A 21,644-nucleotide genomic window follows, 5' to 3' on the forward strand; every position below is an offset into this window, starting at 1 on the left:
CCCAATCATTGCAACTCCAGCTAATGGGCCCTCACCCCCACCCCACATCCCATGTTGGGACCCCTAGCACTCACCATTTCCCCAGATTTGTCTGTGTCCACCAATATGTGAGCTGTGCTATTCTTAAGTATTTCTGCAAAACTGGGGGGAAGGTGAGGAATATTGAAGGACCTTTTTTTTTTTCCTTGCAATGACCAGTCTGCTGTCTAATAGCACTCCTTTGAATGTAATTAATTGTGCTGTCTCTTGGTTCATTAGAAATGAGAACCCCAGGTCCCAGCCAGCCTAATGCAGGGTAAATCATGTTTAAGTAACCACATAACTAGTGGGTCAGCTTTATGTTTTGTCTTGGCTGCAACCATTATTTAGCTGAGTACTCAAAGTGCCTATCAGTGAGGCTTTCATGTCAGGCAAGTATTAAAAGACAAATGTTTTCTCTCTTTCCACCTCCATTTCCAGTCTCTCTTTTCTGATGCTGCATGCACAGGGCAGCTAGGAAATAAAGGCTCTTTTATCTGATCCTCCTAGACCAGAGCCACGGAGGTTCAGGAGGATTCAAGAGAGAAGGACCAAACTGAGCTAAGATGGGCCAAGCAAACAGGCAGACAGACTCCCATCCAGTGGCAAGGGGAGGCCACAGTAATCAAGGGTCCTGTCTTTTTTAGCACCTAGCATTGTTGTTTCCAGACTGTCACTGGTTGGCCATGTGATCTTTGCCAAATCATGAGACATTCTGATCTGGACTCTGTCCTCATCTGTAAAGGAAAGATTGCTCTGATGATCTTCAAGGTCTCTTTCAGCTTTAATATTTTTTATGTGTATCCATCGAGCACTGGGAAGCAGTTTGACCCACTCAGAGAGATATGGAGAATGCCCCCTACAGTATAAAAAAGGATCTTCTGAAGAGATGAAAGCACCAACCTTTTTATAGCCCGAGTCTGCCCAGTATAAAGGAAAGTAAGAGGAAAAGAAGGAAAAAGCAGGATGTCCAGGATGTTCTTTTTTTCAAAAGGGAAATTTAGGCGCAGTGTGGCAACATCACAGAGAGAATAAATTACTGGTGCGACTAGATACAAACACAGAAGAACTCGAACTTTTGTCCCAGATTCTTATCCTATTATGTAAACTTTCCCATAGGATGGCCTGATGATAAGCAAAAGGAGCATTTCTGCTTTTTAGTTTTTGTAGATTTGTGTTTGCCACTTTCCCTAGGATGCCAGTCTGGAAATCCCAGAAGTCTAGCACGAGAGCCCTTCTGACCACACACCCTACACAATCTTCTGTCTTCCACACTCCGTCAGGGGCAACTTCAGTGGTCACTGGGTGATAATAACCAATCCTTCCATGCATGACATCCAGAACTTCCATGCATGTTCATCCCATCCACGGAGCATGTGTTGTTGTTCATTATGCATCCCTTGTACTCCAAGGAAGCTCCCTGAAGACAGGGGTAATGGAGGTCACGCAGCCTTTAGATCAATACAGCATCCAGTACACCACTTGTCTCCAGCAGGCTCACTGGAAACACTTGTAGAATGAATGGAGGTGGAACAACAATATCTTGACACAGAACTATGTGGTCACACTGGAGGCACATACCTCTCTTAGCTTTTAACTAGGACGTAAACTGCCCTAAATACGCTCTGCCTCTTTCAGAACACACACCACCAGTTAAGAACTTGGAAGTTGAAGTGATGATGGGAGGCTCAGAGGAGAATAAGGGACAGGAGCACAAAAAAGCTTGGAGACATTGACTAGGAATGTCCAAAAATAACATAAGAGCTCCCAGGATTCCCCCACTATGCCCAGAGCCCAGTCAAGGCAGCTCCCCCAGATATCTATTTCAACAGCACACCAACATATACATATATGTCCACGCAGACACTCTCTCACCTACGCATGTCCAGACACCATCCAGTTGGCAAACAAGTGACAGTATGCAAATTATCAGAAGCCACAAAGATTTGCTTCGGTGGGGAGCCCAAACAAACAAGGAACAATTTTGCAAGTGGCCACAGATGGCTTAGCTTCTCTCCTTACAATGGACACTAACGAGATTTGCCATAACTAATTCATTCTTTCACACCATTGCCCTAATTCATTCTTTCACACCTGCCCTCAAAAGGTGGGGGAAATTCCCCATCATGGCCATATGCATTTTGTTCCTTTCTAACACATGAAAAGTGCAACTTGTCCCTCCTCATTGTGTAGGGGAAGTTCACATTTAAAGGAGTTAGAAAAAGGTTTGAGAGGAGATGATGGGAGAAGCAAACATATGCTGGATTTTCTTTCCCATTTCACCTCTTTGCAGAGAGGGTAGAAAAGCCGAGATTTACTGAGCCCTGTACTGAGCTGGAGGTGTCCCAGGTGGCGATAGTGGTAAAGAACCTGCCTACCAATGCAGGAGACGTCAAGAGACACGGGTTTTATCCCGGGGTTGGGAAGATCTCCTGGAGGAGGGCATGGCAATCCACTCCAGTATTCTTGCCTGGAGAATCCCCATAGACAGCAGAGCCTGGCCGATTATAGTCCATAGCACTGCACAGAGTCGGACATGACTGAAGTGACTTAGCACGCATGCACATACTGAGCTGGAAGACTCAGTAGTAGCAGAGGAATGGGTGCAAAGCATTGCAGAAAACAAAACAGTGAAACAGATAATTGGAAATAAAACTCCACAGCAAAATGCTGGATTTGGGGCTTTTGTAGACACCTCAACCTCTTCTGGAACTTTCTAATAATCTTTTCATAAGTGTCCCTATGTGACTCCATGGACTGTAGGTCCCCAGGCTCCTCTGTCCATGGGAATTCTCCAGGCAAGAATACTGGAGTGGGTTGCCATGCCCTCCTCCAGGGGGATCCTCCCAGCACAGTGGGTTGCCATGCCTTCCTCCAAGGATCTTCCCAACCCAGGGATCAAACCAGGTCTCCCACATTACAGGCAGATTCTTTACCATCTGAGCCACCAGGGATACAAGTGTCCCTAACACACAGTCAATGGATTCTTAAGAAAGCGACTGAGCTTCTCTAAGTCACAGCAATCAAAATGCTAGAAGCCGTTCCTTTTCACCTGCTGAAGGCTGCTTAGGCCTCCTCGGTGGGACAGCAAAAACCAAGGGCACTTTCTCTCTTCACTGTGTGCTGCAGTAGGCTTCTGTTTCTTGTCCACTCTGGGCTTGCTTCCCTTCAATGCTGTTATATTTTGATTTCCTAAAGCAGCTCTCCACAGACTCCCCAGCTCTCTGCTCCCCAGTGTGGGGGTGGATGGTGTCATACCTTTCTTGTCCCATTAAGGAAGAAGTCAGATTCCTCATCTGCTCTCCCATGGTTTTCCTGTACTCTGGATTTCCAGGTAAACCCTGCAGGCCGGCCCAACAGGTTCAAGGCATACAGTGAGCACCCTGCCCCCAGGACCATGGCTCAGAAATACCCGAGCTGCTTTTCCCTCATTTTGAACTGTGATGTTAGAGAAGACTCTTGAGAGTCCCTTGGACTGCAAGGAGATCTAACCAGTCCATTCTAAACGAGATCAGTCCTGAATATTCATTGGAAGGACTGATGTTAGAGCTGAAACTCCAATACTTTGGCCACCTGATGCGAAGAGCTGACATTTGAAAAGCCCCTGATGCTGGGAAAGATTGAAGGTGGGAGGAGAAAGGGACAACAGAGGATGAGATGGTTGGATGGCATCACCAACCCAATGGACATGAGTTTAAAAAACTCCAAGAGTTAGTGATGGACAGGGAGGCCTGGCGTGCTGCAGTCCATAGGGTCGCAAAGAGTCAGACATGACTGAACTGAACTGAACTATATCCTCTGCTTCCATCAAGATCCATTCAAGCCTCCTCTGTTTCTGCATCCTTCTCTGAACTATTCACACATGCCAGCGTCTGGCACAAAATAACCGTCCTGCTTGGACCCAACCTCCCAAACAAGAGGTGAAGCTCAGAGCCTTCTCTGAAGGCCAAACAAGTCTGTATAAACTGGGAGGAAGGACTCTGCATTCTTTTGCCTGCCCAGGTACCCATGTGAGTTCCCTCCTTTTTCACTGTCTGTCATCATTCACATCAACTATCACAGAATATGTTTACCCTCTTCTCAAATAAATATGTAGTTTCTACTCATAGGTGACTACTTCAAAACTAGGCATGTTATGAAAGTAATAATTAGGTCAAGTCAAGCCCATATATTAATATGTCTCCTAGTTACATGAATCAGTATTTGTATGGCAATTTACTGGAATATGAGAGTTGGAAAAGACTCTGGTATCTTCTGCTTCATTGCCTTCATTTCAAGATGGGACTCCTAAGAACAGAGGCAGGGAGGAAACCCAGGTGGTTAGGGGCAGAGAATAATCTGCTTCTCGGTTAGGGCTCTATTGCATCGTATACAATATCTATCTGCCCAGAGGCCAGACAAACACACACACACATGCAGGTACACAGAACACTGAATACTCACTAACACACACACACCAAACCACACTGCCTTCTTAGGGCTCCCCAGACAGAGCTCCTCAGAGACCGTGACGACAGAAGGACATGGCTGTGCATCCTCTCTGATGTTCTCCAGGCCTCGCTCGGATCATTTCCTAAACATATGTCTTCCTCTCCAGCTCTTTGCCTCCACTGTCCACAGAGTGAACCCCCACAACTGGCTTGTCCTCTTTGGAGAAAGAGAAGCTTCAAGGACCAGCAACTGTCTCCCTGGGCTTAACACAATGAGCCGAAGCAGCCACTGATGCAGGGCAGTCCACCCCGATGGAGTGGGTTCTGCTGTGGGCCTAATATCAGAAGCAAAGGTCAGCTGTCATTTAGGAATGAAGCCAGAAGGAAAGCCAGGCATCCAGAAGTTCAGCACCTGCTCCTCCCGGGAGCTGGAGGGGGCACAGCTGGTCCAGCCTGCGGCAGCCCTTCTCAGGCCCACCTGCATGGCTGCCCCCAAGGGGATGTGAGCAGTGATTTCCACACTGGTAGAAAGCCATCAGTCCCTCGGGTGGAGTAGTAAGTACTTCTGAGAGGTCCAGGACCAAAAGCCAAGCTCATCCAGGAGCACCCACTTTCTCACCAGCCGCTTCATCCTTCCCCTACACTGGTTGCCTGGACAGAGGGAACCTTGCAGAGGCAGCCCTCCCCCAGCCCATAAGCATAAACAATTCCCCTGCCCCACGCCCCACCATTTCTTTCAGCCGCTGTCCTCTCCTTCCCTTTCCAGGCACCAGTTCTCACATGGCCTCTGCTCTTGTACCTGATTTGCCCCAGTACACTGCAGATTTCTACTTCCATCTTCTCCATTACTTTTTCTGGGTTCTGCTCCTTCTGCTAAAAGGCATGATGTGATTTTTTTCATGCCTCTGGCCAACCTTGCTTTTCTCTCTTCTTCTTTCTATACTCAAAATCTCAAGGACAAATGCAACACATAGGAAATGAAGAAAATACCTTTTATTAAATGAGTGAATGAATGACTCAGTGATGCAGAAGAAAGGAAGCCCCGTGAGTGGACAGTTAGTATCAGCAGGGGCACTGAGGGCTACTCAGCTCAGCTCTGTGACTCTTTGTTGGGGCCCCTTTCTCAAGCCTAGCAGAGCCCACTGTTCTGAAGTCAACATTCTCCTTTCCCTATTTCCTCCTATTCCTCTGAGAACCGAAGCCTCAGGTAAAACAGAGCTAAAAAGGGACCCAGGCTAACTCAAAGTACAGCCTGAGTCAGCTGGCAGAGCTGAGTATAGGGACCATTCTTCTTGGCCCCAGGCCCATTGCCCCTGCACCCACTGTCACCCAGCTTATGGACGCCATCAATTAGTACCTCTCTCACCTAATCCAGTGTGTCTATATGTCTTCTCTGGCTCTCTCTCTGAATTGATTCAGGCAAGATTTGGTTTTACTCATGGATTGTATTAGAAAGTGAAGGAGAGACGATTTAGTAAAAATTACTTCAGTTCATATAGTAAGGTTTTGAACAAGGACTTCATTGATATTTTCAAGTGCAAAGCTGACTTGATTGCTAAGTCAAGTCACTATATTTCTTATAATTCACATTGACAGGAGCCTACAATGTATTTTAAGATACTAAAATAAAAACAGACACACACGCATTATAAGTTATCTTGGAAAATTCTAGCTCCTCAGGAGGAAGCAAAAGAGAAGCCCTGGCCTCTCTCTCTGCTGCGTCTGTTTTCTGTTATATTCCATTCTAGGCAGATCCTCCAGCCCCTCTGTGCTCTGGGTCATAATTCCAACCTAACGTAACAGTGAAAGGAGGAAGGAGATGGTATGTTTAAGAGCCACTTTATGGAGTTTCACCAATTTACAGAATTCATCACGTGTTCGTTCCCTGATCTATCGTCTCATTACCATAAAGGAGCAAAACGCATCCTTTAGTTGGTAAAGAGTTCTCACCCAGCAACACCCAGGAGTGAAGGCTGGGAGCATATGTGGCAAGTGAGGGCTGGGGGTGCAAGGCCAGAGGCCGGCAGGGTGCTCTGTGCACAAAGTAGCAGGACCACTTGAGAAGGTATCTCAGAACATCTCTGAAACCTGCTAAGAGGATTTTCACTCATCTTGTAGAGGGTGCCAGAAAAACAACCAATGCCCAAGGTTCAGGAATAGAAGAGCTTATAAAACTTTCAAGAGATGTGAACAAACAGTCCCTCTGAGTTCTCTGAAATCTAGCTAATCTGGTTCCAGTTTACAGAGAAACGGAAGCCTTGAGAAAGGCCCTTGCCTGTGGGTCTTTGGGGGGCAGGGTTAGAAAGCTAGAATCTCAGGCCCCCACCTTAGGTTCAGTCCCACTGAGCCCCAAGTGAGGAGCTGCCTCAGGGTTTAGAGGGTGGACACACTGGGATCCCAGCTTCCCAATCCTAAGACCGAAGCAAGGCACTGGGGGTTTCTGTACCTCATGCACACAACTGCAAAATGGGGATAAAAACACCTCCACTGCCATGGTGGGAAGGAGTCAGTAGACAGAGTGTCCAGTGCTTGGCAAGGTTCCCAGCTCAACAACAAAATGGTAGCTCTCACGGCCAATGGCTTTCCCTGTGACTCAAGTTTTCCATCACAGAATGACTCTCTTCTGCCTCTGATGCACAGTTCATATTCTTCAGCAGGAAATCAGGAAACATAAGAAGCTGGACATCAAAAGACCTTCAAGCGAACATCCAAGGACAACAAGCCCTAAGCTTAAGCAACCAGTAAGATCTTGTGTGACCTACAAAATGAGGTGGGAACAAGAAGAAATACTTTTGCTAGTGATGGTTTTAATTTTTTTTTTCTGTTTTGTTTTTTGTTTTTTCCACCCCCCGCTAAAGGATTAACATGCATGTTCTTAAACAAGGGGGTCCCCCATTTACAGCTGACAGCAGCAGCTGCAACCTCTGCCTCTCCTGCAGAATGGCAGGGAATCGAATCAAAAAGAAAAGCAAGTGGACAACCTTTCCTCCGGGAGCATGAAACACAATACCAGCCTCTCACCAAACCCAGCAGACCCCAGCTCTGATTGGAGGTTGCCTCGGAACAAAGGGAAATTGGTATTTAAAAAAAAAAATCTTCTGAAAGCCAACTCAGCAGATGGTTTTTTGCTGGGCTTCATGAGAGGGGGATGGGGTGGGGAGGTGGGGGGAGGGGAAGGGTGCTGGGATAACACAACTGCCACTGGGATACAGATGACTGGGAAGTGACAAAGATGGGGAAAGAGGGCTGACCTCTTGCCCCAGAATCTCACCAAGGGCAATTACTCCATGTGCTGGTGACCTGGACTAGGCCACTGATCATGTCCAACCTGCAGCTGCTGTTGATCACGGGCACGTCTGGGGCCTTTATCCAATGCTGGGGTAGAGAGAGGCTAGGGATGGGGGGATATTAGAGGAAGCCTGGAAAAGTTTAATTAGAGACCACAGTTTGTTAATAATCTACTATAGGGCCGTTCTACAGAAAAGTCTTATATTTCCATTGCATTTTTAACATTTCAGAACCCTTTTACAACCATTCACTCAGATTATCTTCAAAGTAATGTGTAAGAAAGAGACACAGCATTAATGCCCTGTTAAATATGAGAAAAGAGAGATTCATTTGCTAAAGGCAGAAGAAGAAATCAAAACCAGAACCCCCAGCACAGGGTGGCCACCCTTCCCTCAAGTCTCAGGCCAGACAGGATTCAATGGAATCTTGTTTTGGAAGGGGCCTTTGCTGAATCCCACATTTTCAGCCCAAACCAGGATATTTGAGAATATTTTTGTAAACAGCTCTAGATTAAGTCTCAGTGAGCCTATTATCCACTGCCCCATGCTGCATGCACTGCCAGCCATCACTTCTTACCAGGTCTCACTGTGGCCATGTCCTGCTGAATATTCTCCATCAGGGAGGTGGCTATGGGCCCAAGAAAGGAGCTGTGTGTCTCCCAGATGAAGCTACAACACCCAGGTTCACCCACAGCCTAGATCAAGGACATGCAGGAGGAACAATTAGGGGTTTGCATAGAATTCAATTATTCTCTCCTTGAGGAGGTAACAGCAGGACCAGCTAAAGTGCACCGTTCAATGATGGCTTCCTACTGCCAGAAACCAGGAATCCGAGGGTCTGATGTAGCTTTAAGTCTCCCCACTCCCTCTCCCCTGGTTGTAATCCTGGGAAATCCTGATTGAAAACCCTCAAAGTTCCTCCCTCAGTCTTTAAAACAAGGAGGGCCAATAGCTACTTCATGGAACTATCCCAAGAACAATCCAGAAAGAGGTCACAGTTGGGTGAGGCAGCTCTTTCGTAAAGGTGCTGGGCAGATGAGACCGTTGCCGCCAATTTTCCACACTCTGCACTCTCTGAAACACTCACTGTGACAGTCTTGTACTGTCCTGGGTTTTTCCCTAAATGTTCTGAGATCAATTCCTCCAAATAAGAACTGTCTAAACCCTATGCAGCATTTATGCTGAACACACCATACAACTCTGTAGATTCATGCAGAATTTAGAAGCTTCAGCTCTGCTACAGTGTATCTGGATGAGAGCACAAGAAAAGACAGCATGATGAAAGGTTTTAGATGTTTCTTAAAAACCAATGCAAAATACACAGGGCTGACTAGGCAGAACCTATTTTGATAAGAAAAAGGAAAAAAGAGAGAGAGAGGTTTTTTTTGTGTTTTTTTTTTCCCCATAGAACTACCTTCACTGGCACAGAGCTAACAAGAACTTTAATACCCAGGCCAGGAAATAAAAGATGCAACTTTTGTCCTCAGAGAGCTTACACTGTAACTAAGAAGAAAATACCTTTGATAATGCACTTTTAAAACCTTTTTCATTAGATCCAAAAAGGCCACTATGTAATTGAGAAACCAGGTTCACAGATAGTGGAGAGCCATGTAGAGATGCCCCAGTAGGGCAACCACAAAAGATGAAGTCTTTTGTGAGAGAACATCTACATTTCAAAGTGGCCCTATTTCTGTGTAGTCCGCAGACCCTAACCAGACCATCTGACTAATATTTGACCTAGATGCCTGTCTAGAACTATGCCCAAAAAAATGATAATAAGGATAACACAAACACCTACATTTTGTACCACTTGTATGTAGGATGTATGGGCTTCCCTGGCAGCTCAGCTGGTAAAGAATCCTTCTGTAATGCAGGAGACCCAGGTTCGATTCCTGGGTCAGGGAGATCCCCTGGAGAAGGGATAGGCTACCCATTCCAATATTCATGGGCTTCCCTGGTGATTCAGACAGTAAAGAATCTTCCTGCAATGCTGGAGACCTGGGTTTGACCCCTGGGTTGGGAAGATCCCCCTGGAGGAGGGCATTGCAACCCACTCCAGTATTCTTGCCTGGAGAATCCCCATGGACAGAGCAGCCTGGCTACAGTCTATGCGGGCACAAAGAGTGAGACACGACTGAGCGACTAAGCACAGCACACGTAGGATGTAACGGTTTACACAAAAACAGCAGAAGGCAATTCTAAGCTGGAGTCTCCTTGACCTTGAGTTCAGTAAACACCAACAATGATGAAGCTGCCAGAAAGCTGAAAGAGCCCAGGGACCTGTTACTAGAGATACTACACTTGAAGTAAAGGAGGGCACAATCCCCCGCAGCCAGACCACCTGCTGGTATTGCCCTCTGCTCTGTGAGCCCTCCCCATTGAAGCCTTTTAGGAAGGACACAGACAAACTAGCATCCCTGGCACAAGAACCAAGGTGCCTTAGCATCCAAAAACCATGGAATCCCAGAAACAGTTTCAGTAAGTAGAAATAGTCCTGTTTTAAAAGAATAATTTTGGTGCAACGTAAGAAAGAATTTTACTAAAACCAGAGCTGCCTCAAGAGGTTACAGCGAGAGTCTCCTCCCTGAGGGCCATTGAGAAGCAGCCAAATTAACTGTCCATGAGGGATATTGGAAGGTGTCTTCTGTTTGTTTACAAAGGAAGTTGAAATGGAAATATTCAGAGGCTCTTCTGACTCTTAGTGAAGTCCAGGATGCTGGAAGTGTGACCCAGCTGTGGACCCTTTCTTTTCTTTTGACCCAAACCGTCTGTGGTTGGCCTTCCCCTGTCTCCTGATCTGGTGCCAGGTTCTAACCTGTGTCAGATTTAACTCCTGGTTCTCAGACCCTTTCTGGATCTCCTAATCATGGCTGTTCTCACGACCCAACAGCACCCACATCCCAGCATGATGCTGACCTGCCACTTAGTCAATGGGAGGAATCCAGTGGAAGATTGGTAAGTTCAGGAACCTGACGGTGCAAGAAAGGGCCACACACCCAGATGAATCCGTGTCCATCTCTGCTCGCCTGAAAGGGCAAAGATGGAGAAACGACAGAGTCCCATTGTATGCTACAAATAGGTCCCCTTTAGCTCTACTCATGATCCACCATGAGAAGCTCTCCTTTAAGACAGTTCTCCAGGGATACAGTCTGTAGTGAACAATGCTGAAATCCCCTAATTGTTCAGTTCACAGCACTAAACAAATAACTGGCTTGGCATGAAAGGCTGCCCATGTTCCTGGGCACATTCATACCTGCAAATGATTACTTCTTATTGGAAGGCATGGTGGCCCACCATGAGGGACAGAACGGCGATCTGTTCGTATCCCTCCAAGAATTCTGTACCCCTTCTTCTCCACTTCCGCTGATCCTCCCCACTGTGAAACTGGCTGAAACTTGTGAAAGCTGAAGAAGACAATGTGGCAAAAACACAATACATATGGTCTAGGAAAAACCACTGAAGCAACCTGCATTTGATACTCATGATGATTATCAAATGGTTTCATGGGCCAGGTACCAAGGTGGGAACTACTTGGACTTTTCAGAGTCAATAAAGGCCTCCATTGTTTCCTCTGGTGAGGTCAGAGGCTGGTGGGAAGGCAAGAGAAGTGAGCCGGGGGTTGGAGGGGCAGGCAGGAAAAAAAAAAAGCAAACCTATGACTTTAGCGACAAAGACACACTGCAGGTACAGATAGAAGCCCCTGGCCTTCTTAGGGCAAGATTCAGTGGAACACTATGGAAGCTACGAAGGAGCCCTAGAAGTTATGTCATTGAAACCTGCCCTTAGTGCAGGACTCTGACTGGCTGTCCATGTTCCAACACGCTCCGACAGCAGCCTCAGCCTGCACCAAGGGCTCTCGGCTTCACCAGACAGCACATAATTCAGAATCCTCCATGCACCGGGTACAACTGCTAGTCCATGCAGGTGTTTGCATGCTGTGTAAATCGGCACACCTCTTGGGAATCTTTGGCTCCACTGAGCTTCTGCCCTCCTCATTGGCCGCCTCTCCCTTTGGCCACTGGTTCCTCTTATGGGGGTGGCAGGGGGCAGAGCCTTAATGCTACCTTCCAAGTCAAGTCATCCTGAGAACCAAACAAGTTGAAACCATTTCCACAAAGTAGTCTGGTATGTGCAAATTATAATATGAATTTTTAGCTTACTGTGGATAAAAAATACCTCTTCATTGCCTCCTGGCTTTGATTTCTGTATGTAAGGCAGTCAAGAGCCTGAACCAATGCCTGTGGCCCAGGCTTCGAGAACTTCCCTGCCATATCCCCATGCTGTCTGCCTAGGCAGTCCTTAAGCAGCAACTTTCCAACCAAAGTGACTCATGTCTCAGGAACAAGGAAGGCAGGAGGGGACACCCTGGGATGTCCTGCATTCCAGCATTTTGAAGGTGGGATGTTTTTCACTTAAAGTTGCAGGAATCAGAAGAATCAAAGGATGGGGCAGAGAAGGGCAAAAAGGAATTATTTCTTTTGCCTTTTATTAACAAGAAAAGAGGTAATGTAACTGAAGGTCAACGGGAAATGCAGATACGAGAGGACTTTTTGCATGTGTAGAATTGATGATTGAGAAGAGGGGGTGACTGTACAAACGCTGGGAGTGTGGCAGGGATGCAAGGAAGCACCAGCTGAACCCCATCTGGTCGTCCTTATGACACTGCTTTGAAAGTTTCATTTTGAGTCATGCTTTGAGCTCAGCAGCAATCCTGGTTTGGCAGATAAGTGACCACAAAGAAAAAAGATTTTTATCAAAGATAAAAGACCTTTGAATTGACTTTAAATAAATCCCCATATCAATTCTTACCACCAAAAAAAAAAAATACATAGATAGATAGCTTTAGAGGCATGTTTGATTAGTAGGTGCTTGTGCAAGCATCAGAAATGATACTGGTACTACAACCCACCTATCACAATTCAACATAGCCATGAGCAGTACAACAACAGGATCAGCCTAAAGAAATACATGGCTTCTGAGACAGCCCACGCCTCTGAGCACCCAGCACAACTGCAGGGCACTACGTGGCTAGCCATGCTGGTGCCGAGAGGGTCCTGTGGGTGAGCTGGAAGAGAGACATGCATAACAGGAATTAAAGTGGTGCGTACTGAGTGAGGGGCTGTGCTAAGCATACCAGGCACTTTCATTCCCACAAGACACCAGCAAAGAAGTGTTCCTATGACCGCTGGTTTTCACACAGTTAAGTAACAGCTTCGAGGGGTTAAGAGACTTGCCTTGATGTTACAGGGGACCAGCTTCTACTGCAGGTTCTCTGCAGAGAACCTGGTCTGGAATCAGGGCCAGCAATCTTTCTAACAGTTCCCTTATTTCTTATCTGAACAGTTCAAGGAATGAATGACTCTCCATTCAGAATAGAACACAGTTTTCCTACTTTTACTCTAACAGGTTTATCTTCAAAGGAATGGAGTTCACCGAAGAAGGATCCTTGTTGAACTCCAAAGTGAAACTAACAACAGCGGGAAAGAGCCAGCAGGGTGCTGTGAACTCCCAGGGAATCCCTAACACAGGAGAAAAATAAGAAGCACACAAGGAAGAAAGAGGGGAACCAAACGTTCCCAGAATATCCTCATGGAATGCAAGCTTGATAAATCTCCCCGCTTTGTAAGCTCAATTCTGACGTCCGCTCCCATGATTTTAGGCCTTTTGACACTGGAGCAAAAAGGAAACAATCCAATGACAGAACAGTGGGTCCCAAAGAGAGGTCAACAACTTTGTTTATAGTAACTAGTTTTCTTAGAGAGGAAGACTTGCCTCATCTAACAGAATGACTCTTAAAGTGTCCAGTTTTTAGAAGAGAAATAAGGTTTCAGAGGTCAATAGCTGTTTTTGTTTTTCTTTTAACATGCAAAAAACTGAAATTCAGGAAAGTAAAGAGTTGACTCATTGGAAAAGACTTTGATGCTGGGAGGGATTGGGGGCAGGAGGAGAAGGGGACGACAGAGGATGAGATGGCTGGATGGCATCACTGACTCGATGGACATGAGTTTGGGTGAACTCCAGGAGTTGGTGATGGACAGGGAGGCCTGGCGTGCTGCGATTCATGGGGTCACAAAGAGTCGGACACGACTGAGCAACTGAACCGAACTGAACTGAAAGCATTCTTATTGAAGCTGTTATTAACAGAGGCAGAGATGGTGCCCAGGGCTCCTGTCCCTAAGTCCACTGTCCTTTCCCAAACACCAACTCCAGATATTAAATATTACCTGCTGCTTGATACAATTACTTTGTGGAAAAGGTTTTTAGCTATAAAATAACTACAGAGAAACGTATCAGGAAACATACGATGAATAAAGAGGAACATGCTGCTTAAAATAAAAAATCAATAGAGAGAAAATATAAAATTAAACAAGGCAAATTCAGCTTCTTATGAAGAAATGCTGGCCAGACCTACTCTCCCAGTCAGGTTGAGGGTGTTGTAGGGGAAGAAGCCCATACACCCTGGAGTTCAAAGCCTCACATTCACAAGCACTGAAACAGGGAGGGCAAGCCTTCAGGAAAGCAATGCACCTCGAAGTGACCAGAGAAGGTGCTGGGCAAACGGTAGTGAGAGAGAGCCACCTGAACATGAAGGGGTGCAGAAGGCTCTCGCGGGGGCTCAGGACCACCCATCAGTGAGCAGGAAGTGGTATAGTACCAGAGGTCCAGCAGTCTGAGCCACCTTCCATCCCTGCCCAACACACCCTCTAAACTGCTACAACCATAGCGAGTCAAATGAGAAATCTGCTTCTGAGAAGCCTACAGGTAAAATGGAGAGCCCTGGTGCAGCCCTCCTAACTCACAAGTGGACCACCTTCGTGCCTCTCTGCCCTACATCACTCTCATTACGTTCCCTGGACCCACAACCCTTCCTTTCTGCAGTTCAAAGTCTGCAGAGCACTCCCATTATTTACAGAATTAAATGCAAACTCATTTACTTATTTGATATTCATCACTCTCTGCAATCTGATGCCAGACTCACTTCCCATCTACATCACCTAAAAAACTCTTCTTCCTCTTCATACTTTGTGGGTTTGACACAAGGAGGGTGCTATGTGAAGGATGAGTAAATGAATTCGTAACCTATTAGACTTCCTAAGAGAGGGTTATGAGTACTTAGAAGAAAATACAGGCTCTTTCCACACGTGTATGATGATGTTCTATGTGGGGTTACTGAGAAGGAATCCTGAACATCTTCCTAGGACCATGGCAGACTCTGAGGAATATGAGATTGCTAGGGAAAATCAGTTCTCCTGATGAAGCTGGGTAAAGGTGAACATTAAATTCAAAAAAACAAAAGAGAAGTTGCATTTTGGTCAAAAGCAAATAATAATCCACAAGCAGAATAAGGGAGAAAATAAGACTTTAACTCATGACACTTTGAAACACTTGGAATTAAAGACAGTGTACCAGCTCATGATCTTGCCACCCTTACCATGTGGGAAAGTAGGAGAGAAATGCCCTCGAGCTGGATCCTCACCTTCCAGCAGCCCTTTCCAGTGTGGGCACTTGGGGCTTGGACTCCAGCATTGGCCAAACAGTCTAGAAGAACTGACTTCAAAGGCCAACCCTGTTCCTGCTTATGTGAAGCCACTGAACCTCAATTTCCTCATCTGTAAATATCTCTCATCTGACAGGACTGTTATAAGGACTAACGCTGCTGCTGCCAAGTCGCTTCAGTCGTGTCCGACTCTGTGCAATCCCATAGACGGCAGCCCACCAGGCTCCCCCGACCCTGGGATTCTCCAGGCAAGAACACTGGAGTGGGTTGCCATTTCCTTCTCCAATGCATAAAAGTGAAAGTGAAGTCGCTCAGTCGTGTCCAGCTCTTAGCGACCTACCAGGCTCCTGCAGCCTACCAGGCTCCTCCATCCATGGGATTTTCCAGGCAAGAGTACTGGAGTAGGGTGCCATTGCCTTCTCCATAGAGAAAGCAAATAGAGATAAAAGAGTTAGCTGAAGGTCTGCCATGTGGCTCAATAAATTGGAACTGTTCCTATGACATGTACAATGTACATTTCCCATCTTTTAAAAAAATCTTCCATTGGGTTATATCATGTGGAAACTATCATCTCTATTTGGCAGATGAGGAAACTGGGGCTTCAGCAAGGTTATACTCCAAATCCAGAATCACAAAGACAATTGATGCTGATAGCCATGCCACACGTCCAACCTTGGGTCACTGGATAGTCCTTGTCTCAGAACCCCCTCTCCTCATGCCATTGAATCTGGTGAGTGTCCTGATTCCCACAGAAAGTCCTCAGAAAGAGGAGAGCTGCTAAGCTTTGTCCAGCTAAGAGCCTCTTAAAAACCTGTCACTGCTAGAACATTTTAAGTCCACATGTTATACCTGAACTTGCTTCTAGAGATTCATTCTCATATTCTCTATTGTTTTTATTGAGCGACCTAGAGGGGAAATAGAGGAAGCTTACATTATAATTCCACTTACCTGAGTCAGTCTAAGATGTAACAACATGGGTGCTGTGATAAAGAGCAAGGTGCATTTATAGGATCCATCTGCAACCCAGGACCTGCCCAAAGGACAATTCTGAGGCCCTGAAATCCTGAGTTCTCTTCTCAGTCACCACTTCTTACCAAATGCTGCTCTTACACATCACATAAATCAGTTCATCATAAATCGTCTACCAGACAGCATCTCAAGTGTCACTCTAAGTTTACTTGGAAGGGAGGTGACCTGTCCACTGGTTAGACAAGTCCATGCATCCTTGAGCCAATGAAGTGGTATGTTCTCATGGGTCCCTCCTAACATCCTACTACTGACGTGGCCATGTTATCTGAAAATCTGTAACAATTCTCCAGTTTGGAAGATTGGGTCTAGGTGTGAAATTCAGAATAAAGCTCTGAAGGATACCACACACACAGCAGCAGAACATGTACAAACAGAAATAGAAGAGAACTAGCTGCGATATGTAAGGAATGCCATAATTATCCTATAGAACTTTCCTTTTACAAAAAAAAGAAAAAGAAAATCATTTGGGATCCAATATAAGCTGTCTTTGCCTAAGGCTGCCAAACAATGACTCGAACAAAACTGATTGGTCTGCAAAAGTAAAACAAACAAAAACAACCAACAACAAAGCAATATAATGATTAACACTCATTTTCCCAGCCTCCAAGTTTGGAGGATAAATCTTTCAAAACAAAATGAGATAAAACAAAATCCTTGTAATCCTAAAACTCCCTGCCCTTCCCCTGAGTCAAGGGTCAACAAGTGTTTCTGGTAAGAACCAGATAGCAGATAGTTTAAGCTCTGAGGGCCATACATTCTCTGTCACAACTACTCAACTCTGCTGTCGAAGTGCAAAAGTAGCCGTAGCCAAAATATAAATAAATAGATGTGGCTCCATTCCAATGAAACTGTATTTAAGGACATTGAAATTTGAATTTCATATAATTTTCCCATGTTACAAAATATTATTCTCTTTTTTATTTTTTCCCAACCATTCTTTGCTTGCAAGCTGTACAAAAATAGGCAGGGGGCTGAATTTTGCCCACAGACTAGTTTACCAACCCTGCTCTAAGTCAGCATATATGATCAGATGATACCCAGGGAGGCATCTCTACTCAATCAAGGACCAGCTCAACAGAGCTGTTTTCTAAGTGCTTAGCAAAAGACCTGACTCCCAGGGATCACTCCATGTACACTTCTTCAATGAGCAACTTGCCTCACAGTAAAAGATACAGAAGACTAGATTTTAGAGTAAGACACTGACCTAATGCTTACAAAATGCCATCCTCATCCTTTTCCCTGTTCCAAAATTAATGATCATGTAGTTCCCATTCATACAAATAAATTCTGCAAGCTCATTCCACTGAACTTTTCTGTACAAATGGTAGACAAGGTTTCCACCTCTCTGCCTTAGCTCCAGCTTTTGCTTACTCCTTGCTGGCAAAACAACAGGAACTAAAAGAGTAATAAACTCACCATACTAATCCAATATAGATCTGAGACCTTCCTATCATCTAGCAAATGATTAAGACCCAGTACTAGTAACTTTATTTGTTCATCTCTGAAAAGTATTAGCTCTAGACATAATATAGAAAGGATAAAGAAATAAAATACAAAGCAATTTTCATAGATATTCCCATTACAGAGCCAGCATAACACAGCATTATGCATTTGACTTCAGCCCTCCCCCTTTTTCTCTCCACCTCCAATTGCTCAGGCTTAGAAATGCATACTTAGTAGGTCACATATTCAAAGAAGCAATTTCATCTCTCTTTCCAATGAAGTACACAAAGGGCATCCAACTTTTTGGGTGAGAATCACCAGCCTGAGAATTTCAGATATGAGAATGGAGGTCCACTGCACATTTCAGCTTTGAAATCATCCCTGTGAACAAATTCCAGAGTTTAATTCTGGGGCATTCCAATAGACAGATGCCTATATTTGGGAACAGTCTTATGGCCGTAAGGAAGTAGTACTGATCAGGACAACTTACTCTTTCTAGGATTGTGAATTTTGGTTTGCACACCCTAAACTGTGGGCTGCTGCTCAAATTCTGGCGGTGATGGTGACGAAGGGAAAACAGTTCCCACAGTTTTCAAGACTGCTTTCCCCCACAACAATCCAACAATACTCTTTGTGCCATCTCAGTGACCGAGGACAAAGATATTCACTTTCAAAGCTGAAGAGACTCCAACTCCAAAGCAAAATTTAACTTTCTAAGTGGAGCCTGCTAGCATTCTTTGCATTTGCTTGCAAAAATCTCAAAAGTTTCCACGTACATATAGATAATCTTTGATTTTATATCAGAGAGCCCTGAAAGCATCGCAAAGTTGTAAATGAGGACAGGAGAGGTGAAAGCACTTACCTCTATGCTAGGTAAAAAAAAAAAACACACACCAATTTCTAAAGATTTTTTTGTGTTCCAAATGTTAAAGAAGACGTAAACTGCCCTGGCTTGCTCAGGGTTGAAGGGGGTCCTGGATACAGGACTTTCTGTTTGAAAACCAGGTTAGTCTGAGCAAACTAAAAGTGTTGGCCACCCAGAAAAGTCTTTTCTAGTCCAGTTTTTTTTTTTAACTGCAACAAATCAGCCAATACACCTAGCATGAGGAAAGGCACAGCCCAACACTAAAGAAACAACATGATTCTTAGCAGTTTACTGAAAATGACTACACCAAAGCTCAAAAAACCACTGGCAACAGAAAAACTAGATTATTTCTGGGCTATAAAGGAGAAAGGTTCATTCATATGGGCCATTTTACCTTCCATCATGCCCAGAGTCCAAATATTAATAAATAAGATGTGACAGAATTACAAAGACTCTGGTTAACATCCACAACTTAAAACTCCAGAACTCTTGTCAACAAGAGGACTCCTTTCAGAGCTGTTCACAAGACCCAGAGACTCTTGGATAAAAACTTTCTAGACTAGGGCAGCCCTCTGCTATCACAGCTGAGTGCCATACCCCTCCCAGGAAAGGAGGTGTCTGTAACCCTCTGAGACACAAAACAAAACCTTAGATCCATACATTCAACCAAACTATATCATTAATCACCTAGAGATCTGCTTTCCACACCCACATTGACTTTTATGAGGAAAATGACCATACACTGAGTTCATCCAACACTTCACCTGAGAAGTTTACAATGTGTTAGACAAAGCCTCAGCAGTCCCCTGTCCCTTCCATTTTTCCAGCACCAGCTCAAAAGCTCACCACTGGCTCCTGGGAAAATGATCTCTCAGCCGAGAAGAGCCTCAATTTACTATGAAGACTGGGCTTCCTCACTCAAGTAAGCGACTTGTCTATTTTAGAAAGATGTACAGAAATGACTAAAACCAAAAGAGTGTTATAACGGTGCTTGACTGTTCTGAATGACCAAAATTTTCAACTTCCTACTCTTCACTATGAGAACAGATATAAATATCAAACCAAAAAAAAAAAACCAAAAAGCACCCTCAAAATTCTCTCACAGCTAGCCAGATCTGACCCAGCCAATTGGCTGCTACATAATAAATAAGAACTTCCAGGAATATAATTGTAGTTTTTTTTTCATTTTGTTTTCAGTCAGTAGAAGCCATTATTAAACTGGATACTATACCAAGACACAGAAGACATTTTCTGTAGGCCACAAGTGTTCCATCAGAGAAATGAGTAATTTATAAATAAGCAAGTAGCCCCTTAACAGTTGAGGATAAAAAGGCAAAAGCAAACCAAAACACCTGGCCAACAGGGATCCCTACCTTCTTTTTGGAGTGGCTTCTTTCCTCCTCCTTTGCGGCTTTGCTATTTTTCCCAGCACGGGACACCTTCTGGTCTGACTGCTTGATGGTGATCTTGATCTCAGGTGGGCATATATAGTTCTCCAGATTCTTTGGGGGTTTCTTAGCCCGTTTTGTGGTCTGAATCTTCAGTTTCAGACTCCCCTCTGTGAAATTGGCCTCCTTGATAGAAAACTCCTGTTCTTCCAGGCCATCTCCTGCCACCCATTTCTCACTGTCTGCATTGGAGGTGGAATCCACATCCCGCCCTGAGCCCAGTTCATCCTCCTCCTCTGGCTCCATGCGTTCTCCACCTGCTGGGATTCCCTTCCCAGTCTCCGGAGCAGACAGCAAAGGTTCTCCTGTACAGCTAGGAGTAGTCGAGGGCTTGGCTGAGGAGACTGGCAGGAATTCCGACTCACTCCCCCTTTGCCGGGAGCCACTTAAGACTTCCCTGGACTCCATGACAATCCTCCAGTCTCCAAGAGTTCTCAGGAGGGAGACAGGGAAAAGGGAAAGGTGAGAAGAGACGGCACCCAAAATTCCAAGGAGAAAGTGGTCCGGCTGGGCTCAGAGCCCCAGGGAAGGAGACACCGTGAGGTTGTTCAGAAGAGATCAGATCTGCAACTGAGAAGCAGAGAGATAATTAGCCATGGCAGGCAGGAAAAAATGACCCCCAAAGGGAAATCAAACTAAGTTCCAGAAGTCCCATCCTACTTATCTATGGCATTAGAAAAAGAAAACATGATTTGAAAGAAATCAAACCAGAAAGTGCACATCCCCAAATTGTATTATATGGGAGCAGAGGGGCAGACACACGCACAGACACAGTCTTTCATTGAACTGTTACTAATCTTTATGGTTGTGGGTCCAAGAATAAAGAGAGATGAGTGCTCCAGTCCAGTAACAAGCTAGATGCTTCTTATACCAAAGCCACAGCCGGCTGAGTCACCATCAAAGTGAACTATGACGAAAGGAAGTCTAAGTGCTGATACTCAGGTCTGTGGAAACCGCACCTGGCTGGCTTCTTGCACAACTTCCCTCTCACATGTGAAGAACAGTCTGCAAAGCTGAACACAGTCCTGGGCTGCCTAGGCCAAGCTCTCCATCCCCTCAGAAGAAGAGCTTCTGGACTGTTCTTTCTTTATCATCTTTCATTGTGAATTATTTTAATCATGCACGTGTCTTGCCTTTACTTCTTAAAACAAATGCAAAGCTGAGGTGAAGGTTTGTAAAAGGAAAACAAAAAGAGTTCAGTAAGAAATTACTTCTAATGCTGTGATTAATGCAAAACAAATGCTAAATGCGTTTCTGACACAAAAGTTTTTTAATCGCTATCTATCTTTTAGATAAAAATAACCACCCGAGACAGTTTTAATTCCCTTCCTAGCCCTTAAATAAAGTGGCATTATGTCTACATGACAACAAAAAAAAAGAGAGAGGGAGAGAGGGAGCGTTTCACAGGCCTTTGGAAGTGTCAGGAATCCCTGCAGGATTTTTTATTCTCCCTTTCTCCTCACCAAGCTATCCTTCACCCTTATTCACTCCATGTCCCATTATTCCCAACTTTATACTCATCATTTTAAAGCTCAAAAGAAAGCCCAAATGCTCATTTTCAAGAGAAAACTTCAAGCTCTGGGGCTGCCCTGAACTTCAAGACATCATCTCCTTCTACCCCAGCTG

At 45.0% G+C, this 21,644-nt stretch overlaps 1 protein-coding gene across 1 annotated transcript in view; it reads right to left on the reverse strand.

Moving 5' to 3' along the window:
- The window catches only part of SETBP1 (SET binding protein 1), a 385,267-nt gene extending 364,346 nt beyond the window's left edge, over nucleotides 1-20,921 (reverse strand). Inside the window, exon 1 of the mRNA XM_040264576.1 lies at nucleotides 19,944-20,921. Within this exon, the coding sequence (XP_040120510.1) occupies nucleotides 19,944-20,426 (483 nt within the window). The 5' untranslated portion in view covers nucleotides 20,427-20,921. The remainder of the gene's footprint in view (nucleotides 1-19,943) is intronic.
- Nucleotides 20,922-21,644: the final 723 nt, after the last annotated feature.

This window comes from Oryx dammah, unplaced genomic scaffold (genome assembly GCF_014754425.2).
Source record: "Oryx dammah isolate SB20612 unplaced genomic scaffold, SCBI_Odam_1.1 HiC_scaffold_22, whole genome shotgun sequence".
NCBI lineage: Eukaryota > Metazoa > Chordata > Mammalia > Artiodactyla > Bovidae > Oryx > Oryx dammah.